Source organism: Dromaius novaehollandiae, chromosome 9 (genome assembly GCF_036370855.1).
Source record: "Dromaius novaehollandiae isolate bDroNov1 chromosome 9, bDroNov1.hap1, whole genome shotgun sequence".
In the NCBI taxonomy this organism is placed as follows: domain Eukaryota; kingdom Metazoa; phylum Chordata; class Aves; order Casuariiformes; family Dromaiidae; genus Dromaius; species Dromaius novaehollandiae.
In genome coordinates, this window is record NC_088106.1 from 2310508 (window position 1) to 2331229 (window position 20722).

The following is a 20722-nucleotide window of genomic DNA, read 5'->3' on the forward strand; positions in this document are numbered from 1 at the left end:
ACAAGAACATAATGCCAAATAGTATTACATATTCTCTCTATATTTTCATATCACCATAACTTTTTGTATATTTGTCAATATTTAAGCTGTTGCTTTTATAAGGACTGCTGCTTTTCTTACTGCTACTATTACCACTGGTACCTGGGAACTCATGAGATACCTAACAGTATCATAGAATTCAATTTTGCTTACATGAACAGACATGCAATTACAAATATTCATCTTAATACCGGTTACTGAACTAAGCCAGACAGGCAAACCACTTGCAGATAGTCACAAATTGGTTTAGTCTGCTCTTTGTATTTTGGCATGCGTTTCCAGCTTTACAACTTATCATGTATTACCCTAATTCATTTAAGAGTATTCCTGCCAAGACTTTTAATCATGAAAGGTCTTTCCTGGAGACACAAGCCCCTGCCCCCACCATACCCCTCACGTCCCCAAAAAACAAACTATGTTAAAGAACACAGTTGTGCTAACACACAAGAGCTATATACAACTGAGAAGTATGAATGTTACCTGAATACCATTATAAGCTACCAAACATTAACCCTAGTGCCCTATACTGCCTTTCCTCTACCCACTAAGAGTGCCAAAAGTTCACAAACATTTTCTAGAAGCATTTAAAAAAAAGTCATGAAGAATTGAGATTTCTTTCTCTGGTTCCAGCATCTATTCTCTTGTCTTCCCCTGGCGCAAAAGTTTTTCCACAAAATTCTTTCCCTCTTGCATTTATTTATATGCGCCTACATATATTTGTGTGATATTCCCATACCTTTTGTTCCACCTTCAGAAACTGAGCAAGTTCTTCAACAGTGAGGTGATCCTTCTTGTCACTGTAGCTCAAGAGCAATAAGTAGAGATCTCGTCGTAAGGACATCATCTTGTAAAATACTGAAAACTCCTCAAAATTTAGGGTTCCCTGATTCTCATCTGTGTCAGCTTCCTAAGAAGTAAAGAGACTGAAGTAAGTGTGCTAGATAGATATGAAATCAAGGAATGAAGTAGAACAGGACTTATGTACAAGAAAAGAAATTTAAGGAATTCTAATCCACAAGATTCTGTTCAGTCTCAGAAATTCTAGTAGGCACTGCCTAAAACAACTGCAAAAGTATAATGACATCTACTGGATCTTTTGGTGAAAGGAGTTATTGCGCTAAAGATACAGGTTCCCCATGAAGATCTCAACTCCATCTTTATCTTTGAACTTATTTCCCATATAAAGAGGCTCACCCTGGCCTTTATTCTAATATTTGTCACTGTTGCATATCTTGCAGTTATCCTGGATTACAACATAGCAAGGAACATAACTCCACTTCTTACATTCCTCCAACAGCAGAAGGAGACACTAAAAACATTCAGAACAGTATTACAGTCTTAAATTTACGTTAAGTCAAACTGTAACACTCTTCCAACCGCTGGCAGCACTCTGTAGGAGACAAGTCTGCAGCAGCAACTAGGTTTCACCAAAATATATCCCCAATAACCCCAGTCCTGACTGTAGTTTTTGTTTAACATCACAGGTAGGAAGGGAAGAAAACAGTACTTAACGTATGTTAATACACGCTTTTTACTGTGAACATCTGCCTAAGAGGATTGCTTTGGATTTACAGAACAAAGAATCTATTCTTGAGAACTGCTGTCACACTATGTAGGTCTCCACATAACCAAACTTCAGGAAAACTACAACTCCTGTTAAGCCTGAGATTGTAAGCGGATGATAGAAAAAAGTGAAATAAAGGTTTAATATTAGAGATGTGCTACTTGTTTCCATGAACAACATCATTCATTCACAGCTGTATACAGTTGTTTTTCTATGTAGTTAAAAAGCCTTGCCATTCCAAGTCATACTCAAAAATGGTGCATCCTTCTACTCATATCAAAACGCCTTGCGTGCAGAGTTCTTTTAACAGCAATTTGGCTTTGAACCTATGAGCTTGCCTCTTCACTGGTTCACCAAATAAAAACTCCTCTCCAGAAGCACAGTTTTCATCTAGCTTTCACTTCTTTCTTCTTCCAGTTTGTGCCCAATCTCACTTTTTCTAGAGTAGAGGAGCTTGTCAAATAGGAAACAATGAACGGATCTGTCCTGCTTCACTTTTCAAGGAACCAGTTTTACTTTCCATTCACATAAACTATTCCCTTTAACTTAGTTCCTGTCCTAAAATATGCTTCAGCTCTTCACATCAAGGTATGTACAAACAACTAAAACAACAGCCCCACAGTCCATTTCCAGAAGCAAAACATGGACTTGGGCTGTTTCATAAACTTGGCCACTGCATGAAGCATTATATGCTCCTCCAGGCTCAGGTGCATTTGTGCATGTCAGAAACTGTGACACTAAGTCACTCAAGCAATCAAGCAGATTGAGCGTAAACCAAACAAAGTATCCAGCACCAACTTATTTTTGCCAAATCAAAATAAAAACTGCCTCTGGTCATACAAAGGCTGATGCCTGCTATTGAGTTCCCTCCTTTATCCCTAGACATTTCAAAAAGAAAAAAAAATTACAGTTCTCCGCCTCTCCTGCAGCCGTCAACGTCCACAACACCTGAGGATCTCTGGGAGCTGCATTTTGTTACCTTGTTAGTGCTACTGTCATCTGAGCTATAAGCTCAGATGACAGCAAGTAAGCTGAGAAGAAAGTAATTCCCAGATATCTGGTGTAAAATAGGATCTTAACTCATCATTTTAAATCTACCACATATTCTGATGAAAATTATAGCTTGGGGGAACAAGTACAACCTGAAATCACCTCTGCATAACAACCCCACAGGCCTCCACACTTTTCAGATCCTTGGGGAATAATCTATACTCCATGAGGTATACCACTGATGCTGGCTTGGTACTAGACAGGCAAACAACTTTTGGCTATACAAGATTCTCCAATTCTGCCCCCCCACTTTTTTTTTTTTTAAACAAAAAATCAGATTTTGACTAGTACTGGTTTTGAAGAGTTAAGAGAATGTAATTTTGTTTCCAATTATGTCTTTGGTTTATCTTTTCCTTCCTATGGCATAAATATTAAGGCAAGTGGAAAATGCTAACTAATTCCAGACAACAGAAATAAAACATTTCATTTTAACCAAGAGTGGGAGTTAAAAAAGCCAATTCCTTTCATAAAGTCAGTATCTATTAAAAACTTCTCCATAAAATAAATAAAAAAAATTTTGATGAACAGAGTAACTTCATTGTACATTAATATATCACAGCACAGGATAATACAGTTCACAAAATAAAAGTAATAATGTATCTGAAAAAGTAGTATTAATACTGACTAGGAGAAAACTTGTGGGGTGTTGGAAAGGACAGAGTTTGATGTCCCAATGTGCAGATCCTCTTTCTGGCTCTGCCCAGAAATAGACTGTCTCTGGCACTACCTTACCATAACTCCATGTGTTAGAGGCCACTGACCTGAAACATTTGTCGGACCTTCCGGCGGGGCAAGTTAACATTTAGTTTATGCATCAGCTGGTGGATCTCTTCAATATTCAGCAGGCCATCTCCATTCTTGTCAGCCTCCTCAAAGGTCTGTTTCACCCAGCTGTGAACAGGTTAAGGAAAGGTACAACAGAGTGATTTCTTCAGGGAGCAGGGAGACAGAGCCATTCAGCAGGTAAGGTAGCCTGGAACTCAGGAGGAGACCCAGGGCCCAGCTCTGCTGGGCAGAGGTGACGTACTCCTTAGCAGAGCACTTTAACATCTGCCCTGGAGAAGAACTGAGCATTATTCAAGACAACCTTCACAAACATGCCTTTTTGAAGTCAGAGCCTCCAGGCAAGACATTTGAATGAAGACTTCTCCCAGCCTGCATTGGAACTGTTGGGGTGTACAGTGAAATAAGCTCATTGCTGAGAGAGATCTGGTGATATCTATATGGTTTCTCCACACTGATGCTGAACTAAATCATTTTTACTAGTGTACCTCTACTGTAGAGTCATCTGGTGTGACTAAATCCACTGACTTCAGTGGAGTTATGGCTGAGCGCTGCTAGACTTATGACTCTCAGGACTTAGGGTAAACAGGCATCTGTATAAGGAATGTCATTAATCTAGTGCAAGAGGATGGAATGAAGGCGACTCAGTGAAACCAGCCCACATACATTATTATTACCCTGTCGTTTCCAAAAGAACCTCATTAAAAATTAACCACTCTTGTCTTTCTATGATTTCTCCTTCAAGACTATCCTATGATTCTTTCATTTGTATTTAAGCCTCCTATTTCTCAACAACTTTTCCTCTGACTGCTACTTTCTCTCTGATATCTCTGCCCTCACCTTTTATACCATACCTTCCACAGGGCAGCAACAAGTCTATAAAAATCATAAGCTGCACAGAGAAAATGGACAGGGATCATATATTCGCTGTTTCTCCCTGTACAAGAATGAAAGGACATCAAATAAAGCTAGCAGCTGTTAAGTTTAAAAACAAAACAAAAAAACCCAGGAGGTGATTCTTCACGTAGTACACCATTCACATCTACAACAGCCTATCACAGGATATTCTGCAAGCTTATACAGGTTCAAGGTGACACTGGACAAATGCAAGAGAAAAAGAACCATTAAAGGGAGAAGTTTCATTTAAATGTTTAAAACTGGTGCCAATTTCTGACAATTATTTACACTTGGGTTCACAGTACCATCCCTCTGGTTCTTTCATTTCTGATTTTAGCTTTTTCTCTGAGAATGTACTCTTAAGTTTTTAAATACTGCTGGGCTTGCTCTGATGTTTCCTGCATCTCTCCTTCACCCTGCTTGGACCTCCCCATCTCCTAACATGTAACTTTTACCCTCTATTTGCACATATATACCTTTGTGGCTTTGGCTAAGCTCTTACTCCAGCTGCAATTGTTGTAAGGTCATTTTGTCTGCAGTTTTCTAGCTGCCACATTTGGTAACATAAACAGGACTTGAAGTGACACTTCACCAGTAGAGAACATACAGCATATATGTGCAACTCTGGAGAGTCATGGATAAATACAGTAAAGTTGCCTCCATTTTCGCAGAGCATGCAATACACCCCTCAAATGGATCTGTGCCAATCTTGTGTCAGAACTAAATACTGAAAACAGAAATTAAAAATACCTAAAGCATATATATTCCCCAGAAGTATTTGTGAATGACCATTGTAGCTTTCCTTGTGGCAGGAGATGAGTTACAACTATAATCAAGATAATCTTTTCTTGTTTAGCAGGGAGAGGGTTCTTTGCGTTTAACATATTAGGCAGTGCTGTCTTGAAAGGAAGCGCATCAAGAAAACGTTCAGTAGCTACGATCTTCACAAGAAGTTCATTTTGGTTACTAGACTACAATACTTTTAAAAATTTTTAAAGATTTGTGCTCCTTACAATCAGAGAAGGCGGAGAAGTACACACAGATACCTGACACATACGAAGAGAAATGGAGATGGCCAAGAATCACTGGTCAGTTTACCAAAAAACACCCACAAAATTCAGGGTTTCATCTACACAGAGACTAACAAGTTGGAGCTTCCAACCAGTAACATATCAAACAGTGTCTTCTAATGGACTCTGCAACTCACAGCAACAGAATAAATGTACAATTGGACAAATAGAAGACAACAAAAATCCTTCTACATTAAATAAGTTAGGACACTGAAGTCTTTCACAGGTTGTTAATAGCATGGTAACCAGACAACCAGCCAGACTGCATATGCTCACACACAAAAAGCTTTCCTTCTAAGAAAAGCACAGGAAGGAACAGCTACATAGGAATGACACTATTACTGCACTGTGCTGCAGACATGGTCAAACTACCACCTGAAGTTAGCGTGCGGTCAGCATGCTGGGGCTGGCATTTATTCAGATGACTGGAAATAAATGATTTGACCCTTCGACAGAAATTTCACTAACAAAATAGAAGACTCTGCCCACGGACTTCAGTGGAGTTCAATCCAGTCCCTAAGTCACAGCTGATGTTTTACTATACAGGTAAGCGTCCACGTAAACCTGTAACACAATTCCATTGCAGTCAATGGCAAAACTTTCAGTCACTGAACAGGAGATGAAAGGACACACGATACGAAAGTCACTAAAAAACAAACCAGAAATACTGAAACAAGAGCTGGAACTCAGGCTTGTAAAAGGATACTGATTGTGAGTTCTCTGTCGTTTAGCAAGGGAGTCCTCATCACTTATTCCAGCCATCAAATATTTCAGTCCTGTGATCCAGGTGCGAGCCTCCTCTGGATTAGATGTAATCAGATCCAGTGACTCCATGTGGTTACCATGATAAATAGTAAAGCAACAGCTTGGGTCAAAGTTCCCCTCTGCATGGCGGTGGAAGATTTCAGACTGGCGGCCTTCAGCGACTTTGTAAATGGAATCAATGACAACTGTCAGGGGAAAAGGGAAATCAAGAACTGAGATGCTTGGATACGCACCCAATTTCTGCTTCTGAGCAATTCCAAATTACTCCTGGTAAAAGGTAAATATTTTTAATATTAGATCTTCATGTCAGAAGGGACTTCTGGGTTTGAAAGTCTTTCCTTGCTTTAGCCATGCTGTGTGCCCAGTAAACCTGCCCTCAAAGGCAGTTCTGCTGCAGGGACAAGAAGGTTACAGCAAAGCTCCGAGCGCTCCCTGCTAAGCCAGCGGACTGTAAGCTACTCAAAGGGGAACGCGAGGAGCTGGATGCCAACTGCATTCTATCGGTAACATTGCAGAGCTGCAGAGGGACTACACCCACAGCAGCCATGCTTCCACAGCAGAAAGGGATATCGTTGCTGTGTTAGGGTAACATGACTCCAAACAGCTATGTTCTTTTAACACAGCAGCCCTTAGCTACCACTCAACCAAAAACATCTAATGTCACTATCTGTAACCTGACAATACTACGATTTCTAGCCCTTGCTTTGTTGAATAAAACATTGATTTGAATGAGCAAAACTATTATTTCCAGTTAGAAACAGAAATAATACCATACAGTAACTTAAACATGCAATAACATTTACAGAAATTTATTGCATTTACTGAATTTAAAGAAACATTTGTCAAAACTTTTCCAGCTTCTATATTTATTTAAAAGTCCTGGTGTGTGCATTTAAGAGATCAGCATAATTTGTTATCAAGTCAGCCTTGAGTTTGTTCATAATTCAAATAAACCTATGGCAAAACGTTGACACCAGATTGAGCTGCATTCCCATTCCCTTCACAATGGGAAACTTTTAAAATATGATGTGATACTTGAAGTGTTTCATATATGCAAGTAGAGTTTAACCACATAGTAAATTAGCATTGAAAAGATTTAATCTATCCAAAAATATTGTTCAGTTTTCCCCTCTAATTCACATTCTAATACTGAACTGCCCAAGGAATTCAAAGAAATATCAAAAACTTACTTTTTGCCTTTTCACTTTTTCTGGATGGTCTCCATCGGATGCAGGTCCTGTGCTCATCCAGGTAGAAGAGACGAACTAGCCCTTTGGTTCCACTCTTCAGTTTAATCATCTGAGTCCCAGACTGCATAACACTCATGCATCTTTCAACTGCAAAGCAGAAAAGAATAAATTCAACTAATTCTGCTAATAAAAAAATGATTTACTGGCTTTTAAACATCTACCTACCACATAAAAATTTTGACTTGTGCCTTAAGTGACAGCAACTAGTCATTACTGTGCAAGAGACGTTTTGCAAATAAAGTTGTTTTTAGAACATTTGATAAAACCCAATAAAAAAATAAGCCAAAAGAATTGAACTTAAATATACTTTTCCTCTGAAATGATATTTACTGTATTTGGATAAGACTTGGCTCTACAAGACATTCCTATTCATTGCAAGTATAATGTTCAGCTTCATTAAGCACTTGGGAGCTTCCTTCCATCACCATAAATCCTAAAATCAAGTAGAGCTTGTCAAATTCAAAGAGTGCCAAAGACTTCCCCTTGCTTTAACATTTTTAAGTTCCATAGAGACAAGATGCAAATACACAAAAGTGACTTATAACAATACTTCAGTATAATATTTCCTGATCTTTTCTTCCAACAACAGATTTTTTTCTCTTCTTTTGAAGAGAAAAGTCACACAGGAGAAAAGCTAGATTACTCTATATTGAGCTTTTCTCCAAAGGCAAGCTCTAGCACTTCATAGCACAGAGGAACAGCTTGCATTGTGGTTGTGTGCACTATACTACAACTCAGAGCAAAAAAATAGTCAAATATTTTAAAAAGGAAAGTGCAAATACACAAATATGCTAAAGTTTGTTCAAATATTTTGCATTTGGCTAGAAGTCTAGGATATTACTACCTATTATTTGATGTATCAAGTGTTCTGCTAAGACCTGGTTTTGATATCACCTCAGTTTATACCTTCACCGGAGTAGCAATCACACCATTCTAGGAAACAAGAATTAGGCTGAAGATCCCTTCTGTGTTCTCATTCTTTCTATGTTTTCTCTTGAAAACATTCACCGCTCTGATACCACTGGTTCATCAGAACACAGATTATAGCAGCCCAAAATTACAGCTCATCAGGCACTACAGAAACTATGTTTGCCTGTGAGATTTACTGAGCTGTAGATGCTCATTCAACAAAATATGTGCCACGTTACAAATGCTGAAAGCCATGACAGTTACACTAGACAAGTTTTTCTTTACAAAACCAAATTACACAGGAAATCGCAACTGGCATCAACTGAAATTTTAAATGTTACTGCTGTAAAACGTCATCTGAAAGCATCTTGAACAAATCACTAATACTGTTCCTGTTTTATTGCTAGACAGGAGATTCCAGACATGCCCTTTTTACCTCTACATCCACTAACAAACATTAACAGCAAGCAATTATTTTCTGAAATGCTCTTCCACATCAGGAAAAACTCCTTTGAAGATGCAAGATTTAAACCAGTCACCTAAGTGTCTTTTCCACGTCTGTACAGCGGGAGTTGCTGGTCAATTAGTTTACAGAAATAAATTACACAGAATGGCCCATTGTTATGATGCCTCTGCATCTGCTGGTGCTCAAATATTATAGCAATAAGGGTAATACAGCATTGAGGTGGACACAGCACTGAGTCCAATTCATCTAATTCATTTTTAATAACTTCACATACAGTAGTACATAGACTCTGGTACGAGAAGAATTCATTCAGGGTTCCCATTCAGTGGCACGTGAATTAATAAACATCTTGCCAAATGTTTTTTCAGAAAGTAATTAAAATATATACTTCACTAAACTTCCATAATTTTTGCTTTAGGCAAAGAAAAGGGTCCACTAAAACTGTGATAGGGCCCACTGTTAGATGTAAGTACTTCCCTTAAGTGACCAACCTATTAGCTATACAATGCAAAGCTTTCTAGTGCCTTTTACGGAAAAAAGAATCTCAATTAACAGAGTTTCTAATGACCTATGAGAGTGCCTGGACCTGTCATCAATGAGAATCGTCTGACAGAAGTGACAACAGTGAGAGAGAAGAGAAAGAAAAGAAAGAAAAGCCATTCAGAGGCAATGAGGGGTCAGGATTTCTTTACAACTACCTTCTCCATACAGGAGGATAAAATTCATCTGTCAAAACACCCAGGAGGCAAAAGACTTTACCAGACCAAAAAAATAGCAAAGGTAAATGTTTTCATTTACAGCTGTTCCACACTTGCTTCCTTAAATAGATTTTATATTTGCATTATTATACACGCTATTGTAATTTTAAAACCCAGCACTTTTCACATTTTGAATGGTAAGACTATGATTTGAACTCCATTCTTGTGGGCTCAGTAATTCTTAGTTTGTATCTTGCATTTTTGACGCTACTAGAACTGTTAATGAAATTATAAATACAGTCTCCCCCCCCCACACATTTACATCATCTCTATCCTACTACCAAATTTTTAGCACATACGGTGCTAACTTCTTTTTATCTATGCATCCAATCTTGGACAAGATGACTGTTTTTGTTTTGACTAAAATACACTCATGTTTTCCATTTCATCTCACATCTTCCCTCCCACCTTTTTTTTTCCCCAAACATTGGATCAAGATAATATTTCCTCTTAGTTTGACTAAGAATCTACATCCCTAAACTACTTCCCCTTATCATCATGCATTCCCACTTTCTCCTCACTTGATATCACTCCATATTTGCCTCCCAGATAAATTGTCTATGCTCTGGCTGGCTCTCAAACATTATCTGGGTCTTTTATTTCTCCTATCTTCTCTCCACCACCTCTCTTCCGTACTCCTCCCAAAGTGACAATGAAGAGTAAAGCACTCTCCCAATCCTCCCTCTATAAGAGCTAGAGCTTCTTTTCTCTAGCACCTGACACGTCCCTCCCTCCAACAGCAACTGGGAAAGCAGCAGCAGATACAGTGCCAGCTGAAACGCCACGAGGTACTCCGAGTGCTCCCGCGCGCCAGCGTGCCTTGCGGTGGCACTGCTTAGTGCATCTCCGTGGCAGAAACATAGCCAGTGCACGTCTTCCAGCGGAGACCAACACAATCACAAGTCCCGCAATAAAGAAGAACACATCTGCTGCTCCTTCTGAAGGGGCGATTGCTTGGATTCAGCCAGAGCAGCATCCCGAGCTTTCCTCAAACATGAGATGAGCAGCCACTGTCATTGGACAACTTCCCCACAGCTCCCTCGTACAAAGCCCCTTCTGTATGCAAGCCAAACGCCACGTGAAAAAGCTACATCAGACACAGGGCGATTTTGCCGAGGTGCTTTCTTATTTGGAGTAAGGAGAGGACTCAGACTGCGCTGAACAAAAATACTCCTCTGAAAAGCACCACAGATGTATTGTATACAAGCCCAACAACTTCATCTTTAAAATTATCTAGTCTTCCCCGACTCGTCACTTATTACAAATGAATGGGTGGATCTGGAAGCGCTTTACAATGAGCCAGAAAAGTAACAGAAAAAGATGCTATCATAACTTAAGAGTATCTACTTGTTAACTACAGCAGTTAACTTGTATCCTAGCTGCAGCTGTGCAAACTACCAGGAAGACAAGCCTTTACAGGGAAGACATGGAAGAGTCGGAACCTTACAGGAGAAAGATTAAGTGAGGCAAAAAACAAGCGCCTAAAACTTATGCCACATAAAAGGCCTGAGGCTTTCACTTTGGAACGGAGTTTAGCTCAAGTAAGCCTTGGGCTCACACCTAAAAAAATAAACACAACTGTCTTTCAGCACAACTCAAACTCTCTGCAGAAAAAGGTTATACAAGTATAACAGGATACATAAATTTGAACTGCTAAGTTAACCCGGTGTACAAATTGTATTAAAGTTTTTATTTCACTATTAAAGTGATTTATTGCAATATGGCTTTAGCTCAGAAAGAGTTTTAGGAACAAGCCTCTCAGTGCAGAAATAAGAAAATCTACATTTTTTGAGCCTAACCATATATAAGTTATTAATAAGTCTTACAAAAATAAATAACTCTCACAAGTCCTTCAATTTTCATTAGCTCAGCTATGAGAGGAAAAAAAACTGTGGTACCACTAAGATGTTGTTGAGGACCACTAACAAAATGCAATGAGGACAACGTTTCTTTAATGTTTCTTTAAAGAAAAGCAGAAAATGGGCTGCAGTCAGATATGAAATGCACCAAAAAACATTGGGGGGGGAACTTTATTGGGTTTTGACTTACAGTTCCTCTTCAAGGTTTCCACTGCCTAAGCATTTCCACATGACATTTGTAGTTAATATAGACCCATTTAATAATTACTTTTCAGACAGCCTTCAGAAATAGAGTTATATGTAATAGATTACAACACTTTTTACACAAATAAAACAAAACAGAAGAAATTCCTGCCATGTAGCTCAGTTTTCTCCATTTATCAAATGCCACCTGCAATAAGTCTAGTGCCTAAATAAGCACCATCTTTTCTGCCTGCATTTTTCCCGTTCTAAGAAAATACCATCAGAATGCAACCATTTAAATAAGAGTATGTGTAAGAAAGTTCACTGCGTCATCCCTATTGCACTGACCAATAGTAGAGAAAGAATCCACCTTAAAGAACAGACCACAGTAATGGGAATGCCACACCACTCAAAGGCCCATTGGCTTTCAGTTCTAGGAACAATTTACAAAATACTTGATTCTTTCCTTTAAACTATTTATAAAATATAAGGACACAAAGAAACAATCTTTTTCAAATCTATTTCTAATATGCTAATTTCAGTCTCTAGCCAGGCATTCACAGAAGATGGACACCACACATTAGCATCTGAATATGGTAAAGCTATTGAACAGAGGCAATTAGAATAAAGCTCCAGAAGAACATGAAATTCAAGAATGCCTTCTCTTAGCAAAGAAATTAACCTGGATTTGGAAGACTGCTTCTAGAAAAAGATTAATGCTCTAGATAAACCAGCAATATTGAGAAAATGCAGCATCTCTTCAGCGTAGAGCTATATTAGCATTTGAGAAAGCAAGACACTGTTTCTAATATTGAATAATTTTCCAATGCAAGGACTAACTGTACATTTTTTCCAATGTCTGAAAATTGGTTCTAGTTGATAACAATGTAGCTTATGACATGCTGAGAGAGAATAAGACAGGAGCAAAAGTTAGAGTGTTATTTAATCCAGAAATTCAAAGAAAAACTTTTGTTCGTGTTTGTAAATGTAAAGCTTTAATTTCAAATTAGGGAAATTGGAAATTACAAAATCACTTCTGTTCTGAGTTACACAAACTTATTTTTGACAGTCTATTACCTAGACAGCATGGAAAAAAAACATCCTAACAGACATACGATAGTTTACTGTGTTACCAAAATACAAGTCTTTTTTCCCCTCCTACAATAATCATTAAAAGCAAAACAGATCTGAATTCAGATAGCATTTTTTCATTTTTAGTTCAAGCTATGATAATCATTCTTAGTAGTATACACATCTCCCCTTCAGAAGAAATTGCTTATTTATCAAATGCTAACCCGGATACAAACCCATTTGTGCCAGTTGGAGTTTTTCTGAAGTGGCCACACTCCCCACCACATGGTATATCTCTGAGGCCAGGAGAAAAGCCATCCGAGCCCAAGGTAAGTCCAGAGGCTACTTGAAATCTTGCACATTCGGCAGATGCTGTTTGTTCCACTTGACAAGCACTGCTTCTCACTGCTGAAGCAGTGAAGCTGCTGCCTAGGAACAGTAAGCTGGAACTCTGACCACTAACCGTACGCGCAGCTTTACGTTCAAAAAGCACTCTAATCCACCACAAATCAGCCAACACCACCTTCTGTCCAGCTCTGCTCTAATGTTTCCCCATGAGCAATCAGGTCTTTAACAACCAGGGAATAGCTTAGCGCTGTGCCCTGTAAGTCTCTTGCAAGAAGTTACTGCTCCGATAACAGGTTCGACAGCCATTTGCTATACGAGCCCTGATTTTCAGTAGTCTGCAATTCATTTGGCTTAGTTCTCAACAGTGACAGTCACAACATGCACATCTGGCTGCTGTTGTGCTTTACTATTAAAGCCTTTAAGATATGCAGAATCTTTCACTTGATACTAGAGGAAAAATATTTACAGAATTTGAAATCCTCCCCAGCAATCTGTATTTTAAGTGAAATGGCAACACCCCTTGATGAACAGGGAACATTATAGCAACGAAAGAAACCTCCACTTCCCACAGAACACGTTCATCTGCAGTGAAACAGATTGGTCACTTCACAAGCAGAGCCAAGGGGCACCTTCCCTCAGCAGCACCAGCAGCAGACCAATGCCAGCTGCATTAGTCAGCACAAGCACCAGCTGTGTTTCGTAGGTACACCAGGCAGCCGCATGCCACAGCTAACACCCCACCTAGGCTTTTAGGGTTACCTCCAACACCTCAATGCTCAGTCTTGCTATGCCTTCATTTTCCGAGTGCAGTTCCTCTCTGAGTACCTTCCCCAGCCCTCCAATTCAGTCACTGAAACCCTAAAAATAAGCAATGGCAGTAGCAGCTTTGGGATTTTTCACTGTGGCTTTTTCTTTTTTTAAATTATTCAAGATAATAGCTATTACTTAACCATTAGTGGCAAAACTCTTTATTGCCAAGAGCCTGCAGCAAAATCTTGATGAAATACATGTCCTAGATGAAAAGGGTTTTATTCCACTGAAACTGGTTACAATTTTTTTTTGCACCAGTGCCTTCAAAGAATCATTACTTGTATGGAGTTACCTCCCTGTAAATGGCAGTATGTTACCTATTGGCATACCTACCCTATACACCTCTACCTATGCATATAAGTACATATACCTATGCATAGCATCCATACGCATATATGCTCTCTATACATATATACCTAAACCTATCGGTATACCTACCAAAATGTTACCTATTTCAATGAAAAAAGGTCAAGGTCCCTTATACTTTACACTGTGGGTCCTGTGCAGTTTCAACTTATTTGCGCACCCACCGTTTACTCATGATGGCCTGCTGCTACACCAGTAGTGCAACAAACACTGAACAGAATCCGCTTTCACCTTAGTTGTGTTCTATGGTCCTGTGAGATAGCTCAAGAAATTCATTAGACAGCGTATATAGGTCCTTAAATAACAAGTTTTGAATTCAATTTCAGGACTGGCAGTAAAACCAATTTGTTTGCAAAGATCCATTTGTGCAACTGCATATATAAACAGATCAAATGTTGACAGCAAATCTGTAATAAATTAAACACAGTAGGAGGTAAATATATTTAACAGCTCTAGGAGCACAGTCTCCTACAAATAAATATTAAGACTACACCACTGAAGTTGCAAAACTTCCTGTCACTGTTTTAAATCAAAGATCAGAATTTTTTTTAAGTATTGCCCACAAAACCAGCTCTCTCATTTTCTCCATTATACTATTAAATATTAATTAGTTAAAATATAAAACTGCAACTAAGAAAAATCTATTCTCATGTCATGCTTTTATGGACTTAATGTCACAACTATCTGACAGAACAAAAGATAAGATATAAACAGCATTACCAAACAATGAGAAGTATAATTATGAAAGAGGATATAAACTGTATTTCTAAATTATATGCAGCAAGCTGCATTAAGCCAACATTAAGCTTTAGGAGATAACAGAAGCCCATAACACACAGAAGTTAACACAGCATCAGCTCTTCTCCCCTGCATGATATTTTTGTATTACCTGACTGCATGGGTGAATGGAGTATTTTGGTTTGGCTATATATTTTTCCAGGTACATTGTTTATTTCTCTCTTTACAGGAAGGAAAAAAGAGAGAAAGAAATTAGTTGTATTTAGTAATTAAATCATTCAAAAAGGTGTTTGTTCCTGGGAATCCCTTCTCTGTGAATTGGGCATTCATCATTAGGTCTAAGCATGAAGATTACCCATAAATGATAGCAGTGTGCAAGGACCCCTCCTGCACACGTGCTATTCTCACCCACAGGCATTGCTAGGACTTTTACAGACATCTCTTATGAATCTTCGTGCTGCAGTATCCCAAGAAGCAGAACAGCATCCAACATAACATCTTGCGTTAACTGCTCTTACACTATTGAAAGTGTGGTTCATTCTACTTTTTTCAAACCACTAAGTGTCAGAGTAGCCAGTCTCTAAATTTCTGATTAAAAAACCCCAACCTTCCAAAAACCAAACTCCATATCAGCCTGTTATCCAAGATACACAGATGCTTTGTAGGGGAACGACTCATAACATGCTCCCATCATTGGAATCAGGTCTCTGAATCTCAACTTGGAGTCTGTTTTTACTGATACAGATATGCATTCCCAGAAAAAGGCATTGAAGAAATGCTCAAAGAACAAAGAAAAAACGCTTCTCCTCCTCCCCAAAACTAGAGAACAGTATGCAGTTAAACTATTATATTCTAAATAGCAAAGATGCTTCGGATGCAACCACAAAACTGTTCTCTAGATTTTCTGAACTCTCATCATCTTACTTTACAATCATTGCTTCATTATGAATATGCTCTAACTTTGCCTTTACACTAATGCCATAAAAAGCCATTTACTTCCCTCCCCCCACAACCAGTGAGCATGTTTTACCTAAATCCCATAGAATGGCATTAATAGCTAGAATACCATGCAGCTTACCACTAATATCAAATTGTTGACTGGTGTTCTGTTACATAACAACCAAATAAACCCAGGATAACAAAGACCTCAGAGGGAGTTCTGAGGGAATCCACTGTCCTGAGTCACAGCTGTTTAATAACTACATTTCATATATTATGCCAGATTTGTATTTGCTCTGCAAAAATTCTTCCAACCTTTCACACAATTTTATTTTAAGCTTCTTGCAGTGGATTTAATCACCATCTCTGTAAAAGTCTGAATATGAGATGGACAATCTCTCACACTTTCACAAATCTCACTAAATCTTCAAGGAAGTTGGACACACTAGTAAGGATTCCAAATGTTGGTGCTGCCAGTCCTTGGAAGGCCCACCTGAAAACCGTGCAAGTATTTCATTTCAGCCCTCAGAGTAGAGAAGTCATAAAGCAAGCAGAGTGACCAGCAAAACAGACTGCGACTACTCAAAACAATTGTTGGTAACAGTCTACACTCATTGAAAATAACTAAATTAAATCTGAAAAACAATTCATATTTGAGAATTTGCTAAATACTATGCAAACAAAGGAAAAAAGGGGACAAAGCTTGGGAATCTAGTCTGGCTTTCAGACCAGGAAAAAAATAGATACTCATCAGCCTAATTTTAATTCTTATCAAGAACTGTCTGGTGCGGTCCTATTAAAAAGAAGTTACTTGGGAGTGGTAACTTCTTGTCCCAGAAGCTATGTTTATGAGTAATACCTATTTCACAGTAACTGTTGTTTCAGCCTGCCATATTGAGGTTACTGACTTTACGCTACTAGAACACAGATCGATTTAATTTCCCCCTGCCACCCCACACACAAGTGCAAAGTTTTTGCCATATACTTTCTCTAACATTGACTTTGACAGTACTTAGTAGTTACCATTATCAATTCTTACTGTGGTAGCACCCAGAGTCCTTCCCCAGCCTGAGGCTCCTCTGTTTTGGCACCTTGCAAAGAGAGCAGAACCAAAACAAGACAAGTCTGGCACCATAATAAAATCCCAAAAGAGTTTTAATGACCCTTATTCATAAATCTTGTTCCTACAGTGGGACTACCTCCTAGAGAGCATTACACAATATAGAGAATGACTTGGTAGGACAGTGCCTCATTTACAGGGCCTGTGATCCCTTTTGAGACCTGGACTTCAGTATAGCAACTGAAATGTGAGAGTGCAGCCCCCACATTCAACGAATAATGCATGTTTTCCATCTCTGCTCAAGGATACCTAGCTCAGCAAACTTAATTTTTACCTTCGAAAATTAGCCCAGGTTTTCATTTGAGCAGCTTTTTGGAGAGCAACTGATAAACAACTCTTTCAGCAAGCTCAGCCTCTCTGCAGTTCTTCTGGAAGCTTACACTGCAGAAGTATCCTGAGGTCCTGAAAGGTCACAGGACTTTGAGACCCCAGCTTTAAGTCTCTTCCAGAAAGAAACACCTTCAACTAGTCACTGCCTGCCAATACAGAGCTAAGACACTGACCGCATAACAGCTTACTGGGGAAGGTTATTGCTATTGCTTCCTGAAACACAGCAAGTCCGTCTCCTTCCTTCAGAAGGATGGCATCACAGCTGCTTATTTTGAGAACTCTGGTGCCATTGCAGCCCAGGATTTGACCGAGAATGAGTAGATTTTCCATCAAGACTATAGAATTAGTCCTTTACCCGCAGTGAAAGGTGCAACCATTTAACTACATACACAGCCAACTGTGAAAACACATTGTCGCACTATTACAGTGAGCAAGAAAATGTAGATTTGTTAAGCAAACACCATTTAACTTTCCACATCCTAATCCTCATTGCTGCGCAAGGATCCCTTTGCAGGAAGGGCAGGACAACTGTTTACAATACCTTAGAGCAAGTGGAAGAAGCAGCAAACGACAGGAAGAAATCGAGCATAGTTTCCACTACACCTACCAACAAGGATGAATGAACAGCTCTGTGAATGCTGTTGTGATAGCCCCAGTGGTTTCAGGACAAGCAAAAGGCATAGAGGCATTTGGCTTTTTTGGGCAGCATCCTCATACTGCCTTAAGGCTAGACAAGGAGTGCAAGACATCACCCTGGGTCTCTCTCACGTCTCCAAAGGAAACTCCAGGTTTCTTCCTTAGCTGGGCACACTTATACTCAAGTATCAGAAAGACTGACAATAACACACTCGAAGGAGATCTGTTTAGTCACCTGTGCACAGTCCTCAGTAGTGCTAAGCCAGGAGCTCTTCCTTTGAAGCCTCACAAACTAAAAGACATCACAAGAGCTCTGTCTCTAGAGATGTCACAGCAAGGAGGGGTGGTGGCATCCGCAAGCACTCTTCCTCCCCCAGAACCCCATGTCTATCCTCTAAAAATAAATACATGAAGGAGGATCATAAGTCTGAGAACTGAGCATGTCTTGTTTTAAGCATGCCTCCCTGTAGTAAAGCACTAAATGTCATCTCAGTTCCTCGTTCCTTTGTGCACTATCCTGTATTTCACTGAAATACAACTCCACCAGCAACACTGTGCTGGGTCTTACCTGACTTTTCTTTTCAAATATGCCACTCTTAAACCTTACCCATCAACTTCTCAAACAAAGCAAAAACAGAAAAGCCCCACCAGAATACACTTCATAGAAGTTTGCTCCTGTCCCTATACAGGACACATGCAGATGAAGAAAGTGATCCAGCTCCAGCACAAACACTGGAATTCTGCTGTCTGCAAATTCATCAGAAAACAATGTATCAGGGCAATCTTGGCACCTATACAGCATCATACACTGGTGAGAGGAATAAGCCACAGGGCACAAGAGCAGCTGTAGCTGCTAGATAAACTGAGGGAAACAGCAGAGGAAGAGGGATCCACTTCAAAGGATCTGGAAAGCACTTGTCATACTGGGTTATGGCAACTGTCGTGGTGGAAGGGGCACCAATTCCCCTGTAGGCTGCCAAACAAATCCACATCTGGGGCTCAATTAGAGAATTGGAGGGGAAAAACAGCTGAACTGAAGGCAAAGTTAATTAAAAGTAATTAATGAAGTCTATTGTTCAACTAATTACTTATATGAACCAATGTATTCACACTCCTCAGGAACAGTCATTTTGCTGAAGAAAAACATTTATCTCCTCTGTTCAAAAAGTGACCCAGTAAAAGTCACTGACAGCGAGTCATCTGTTGACAAACAATGAACCGACAATCTCAAACACCAAAGTAATTGTATTAATGCAAATAAAATACTCACTTTTTGTGCATTTGAGTTTTCACACTGGCTAATATTTCTATTGGTGATATGTAACAAAGTCCCTAAATGGGAAGTACCAGTTTATTTCCTGAATGTTAAATTACTGTTAAGTCTATGGCTGGGTTTTCTGTCACTTAGATTAAAAAGAGTCTCACATAATTTTAAATTCTGTCGACCAAGCAGACTAACCAGTACAAATAGATGCCTACACACTAACAGGCTTCCTCTAAGACACAAACTTCTTACATGACTACTTCAAAATGTAAGATGGAGAAATAACACACATTTTCCCCTTGCAGGTAAGATCAGTGCTGGAAAAAAAAACCCTGAACTTCTCTCATAGCAAGCTCACTTTACCAAGCCCTGCTCTCTACCTAGGTACTACAGACCAGGGCATAGTCCTCCCAGTAGGATGTTCTACCCACTGAGAAAATACAGCAGCAGAGATTAGTAAGAGAACACTACATCTAATTTTTTTGTTGTTGTTTTGCTACATCAGTTCAAAAAGGCAGTTCTTCACAATGAACTTCAAGTGCCTTTTCTATTTCACATGATGACTGTGTTCTGCAAATTTATTGAAACAAGGGTATATTCAATTCATAAGTAAAAAAATGAATACTAAGTAGATAACAATCATATAAGTTAATTTCTAGTTGATCTACCAAGTGCTTTACTCTGCAAATGCAGGTCAGATATCTCACATGGAAATGAGCAGTGTTTAACATTCAGTTCTAACATCCCTTGAAATCTCACTGGTATCATGGAAAGGACTCATCACTCCATAACGCTACACTGCAGCTACAAGGCACCACTCCCTCATTTTAGACCAGCAGGTTGAGGGTCCACTTTTCCTCAAAGACAGATTCTTGGAACATACCAAACGAACCCAGAGTCTTTAAAACTTTCAAAGCTGCTGTGTGCATATACTAGTTTACTGCAAGCACATATAATAGTGTAATAGATTTATGCAAGTATTGCAACCAAATCTCCGGAAGCCCGAGTTCCCTATAGGAGGTAGATGCTTTCAGTACCCACTCAGAACAGCATGTTCCTCATCTTCTGAGGTTAATTCCAGTATATATTGCTTACTATGCTAGAATCTGTATTTAATACTTATTTTATAGGTGCTTGGATAGATTTAAAGATTCCAGAGTCCCCAAAAAAGCACTAATGACAGCCTTAAAAGAGGTCCCTGTAAATGAAATATTATGTAATTAACTGCTTTTTCTCTACTTAAGTGTACTGACTGTAACTCTGGAGTTCTGCTAAGTAGTAAGAAAATAACTAGCGAGAAGTACTGTCTGTCAGCCAAAGACCTAGACCCATTTACAACAGGAAAACCTATACAGCTCCTCCCATACCACGCCCTCTAACTTTTTACTGCCATTGTATCTTTAAACACATACCCATTTTTCCCATTCACAATGGTCAGCAGCCACATAGGAACACACAGCCTAACTTCTGGGAAGCAGAGCGCTTCTTCCTGCCAACACTCATTGCT

General features: G+C 39.1%; 1 protein-coding gene across 3 annotated transcripts in view; it reads right to left on the reverse strand.

Annotated features, from left to right (window-relative positions):
* Positions 1-20722, reverse strand: part of PLCH1 (phospholipase C eta 1) — a 96801-nt gene that overhangs the window by 44444 nt on the left and 31635 nt on the right. For all 3 annotated transcript variants that reach the window (XM_064516512.1, XM_064516511.1, XM_026096891.2), the window contains exons 3-6: positions 7359-7505; positions 6110-6353; positions 3415-3544; positions 776-946 (exon numbers count right to left, since the gene is read on the reverse strand). In XM_064516512.1, coding sequence (XP_064372582.1) covers positions 776-946; positions 3415-3544; positions 6110-6353; positions 7359-7505 — 692 coding nt within the window. The remainder of the gene's footprint in view (positions 1-775; positions 947-3414; positions 3545-6109; positions 6354-7358; positions 7506-20722) is intronic.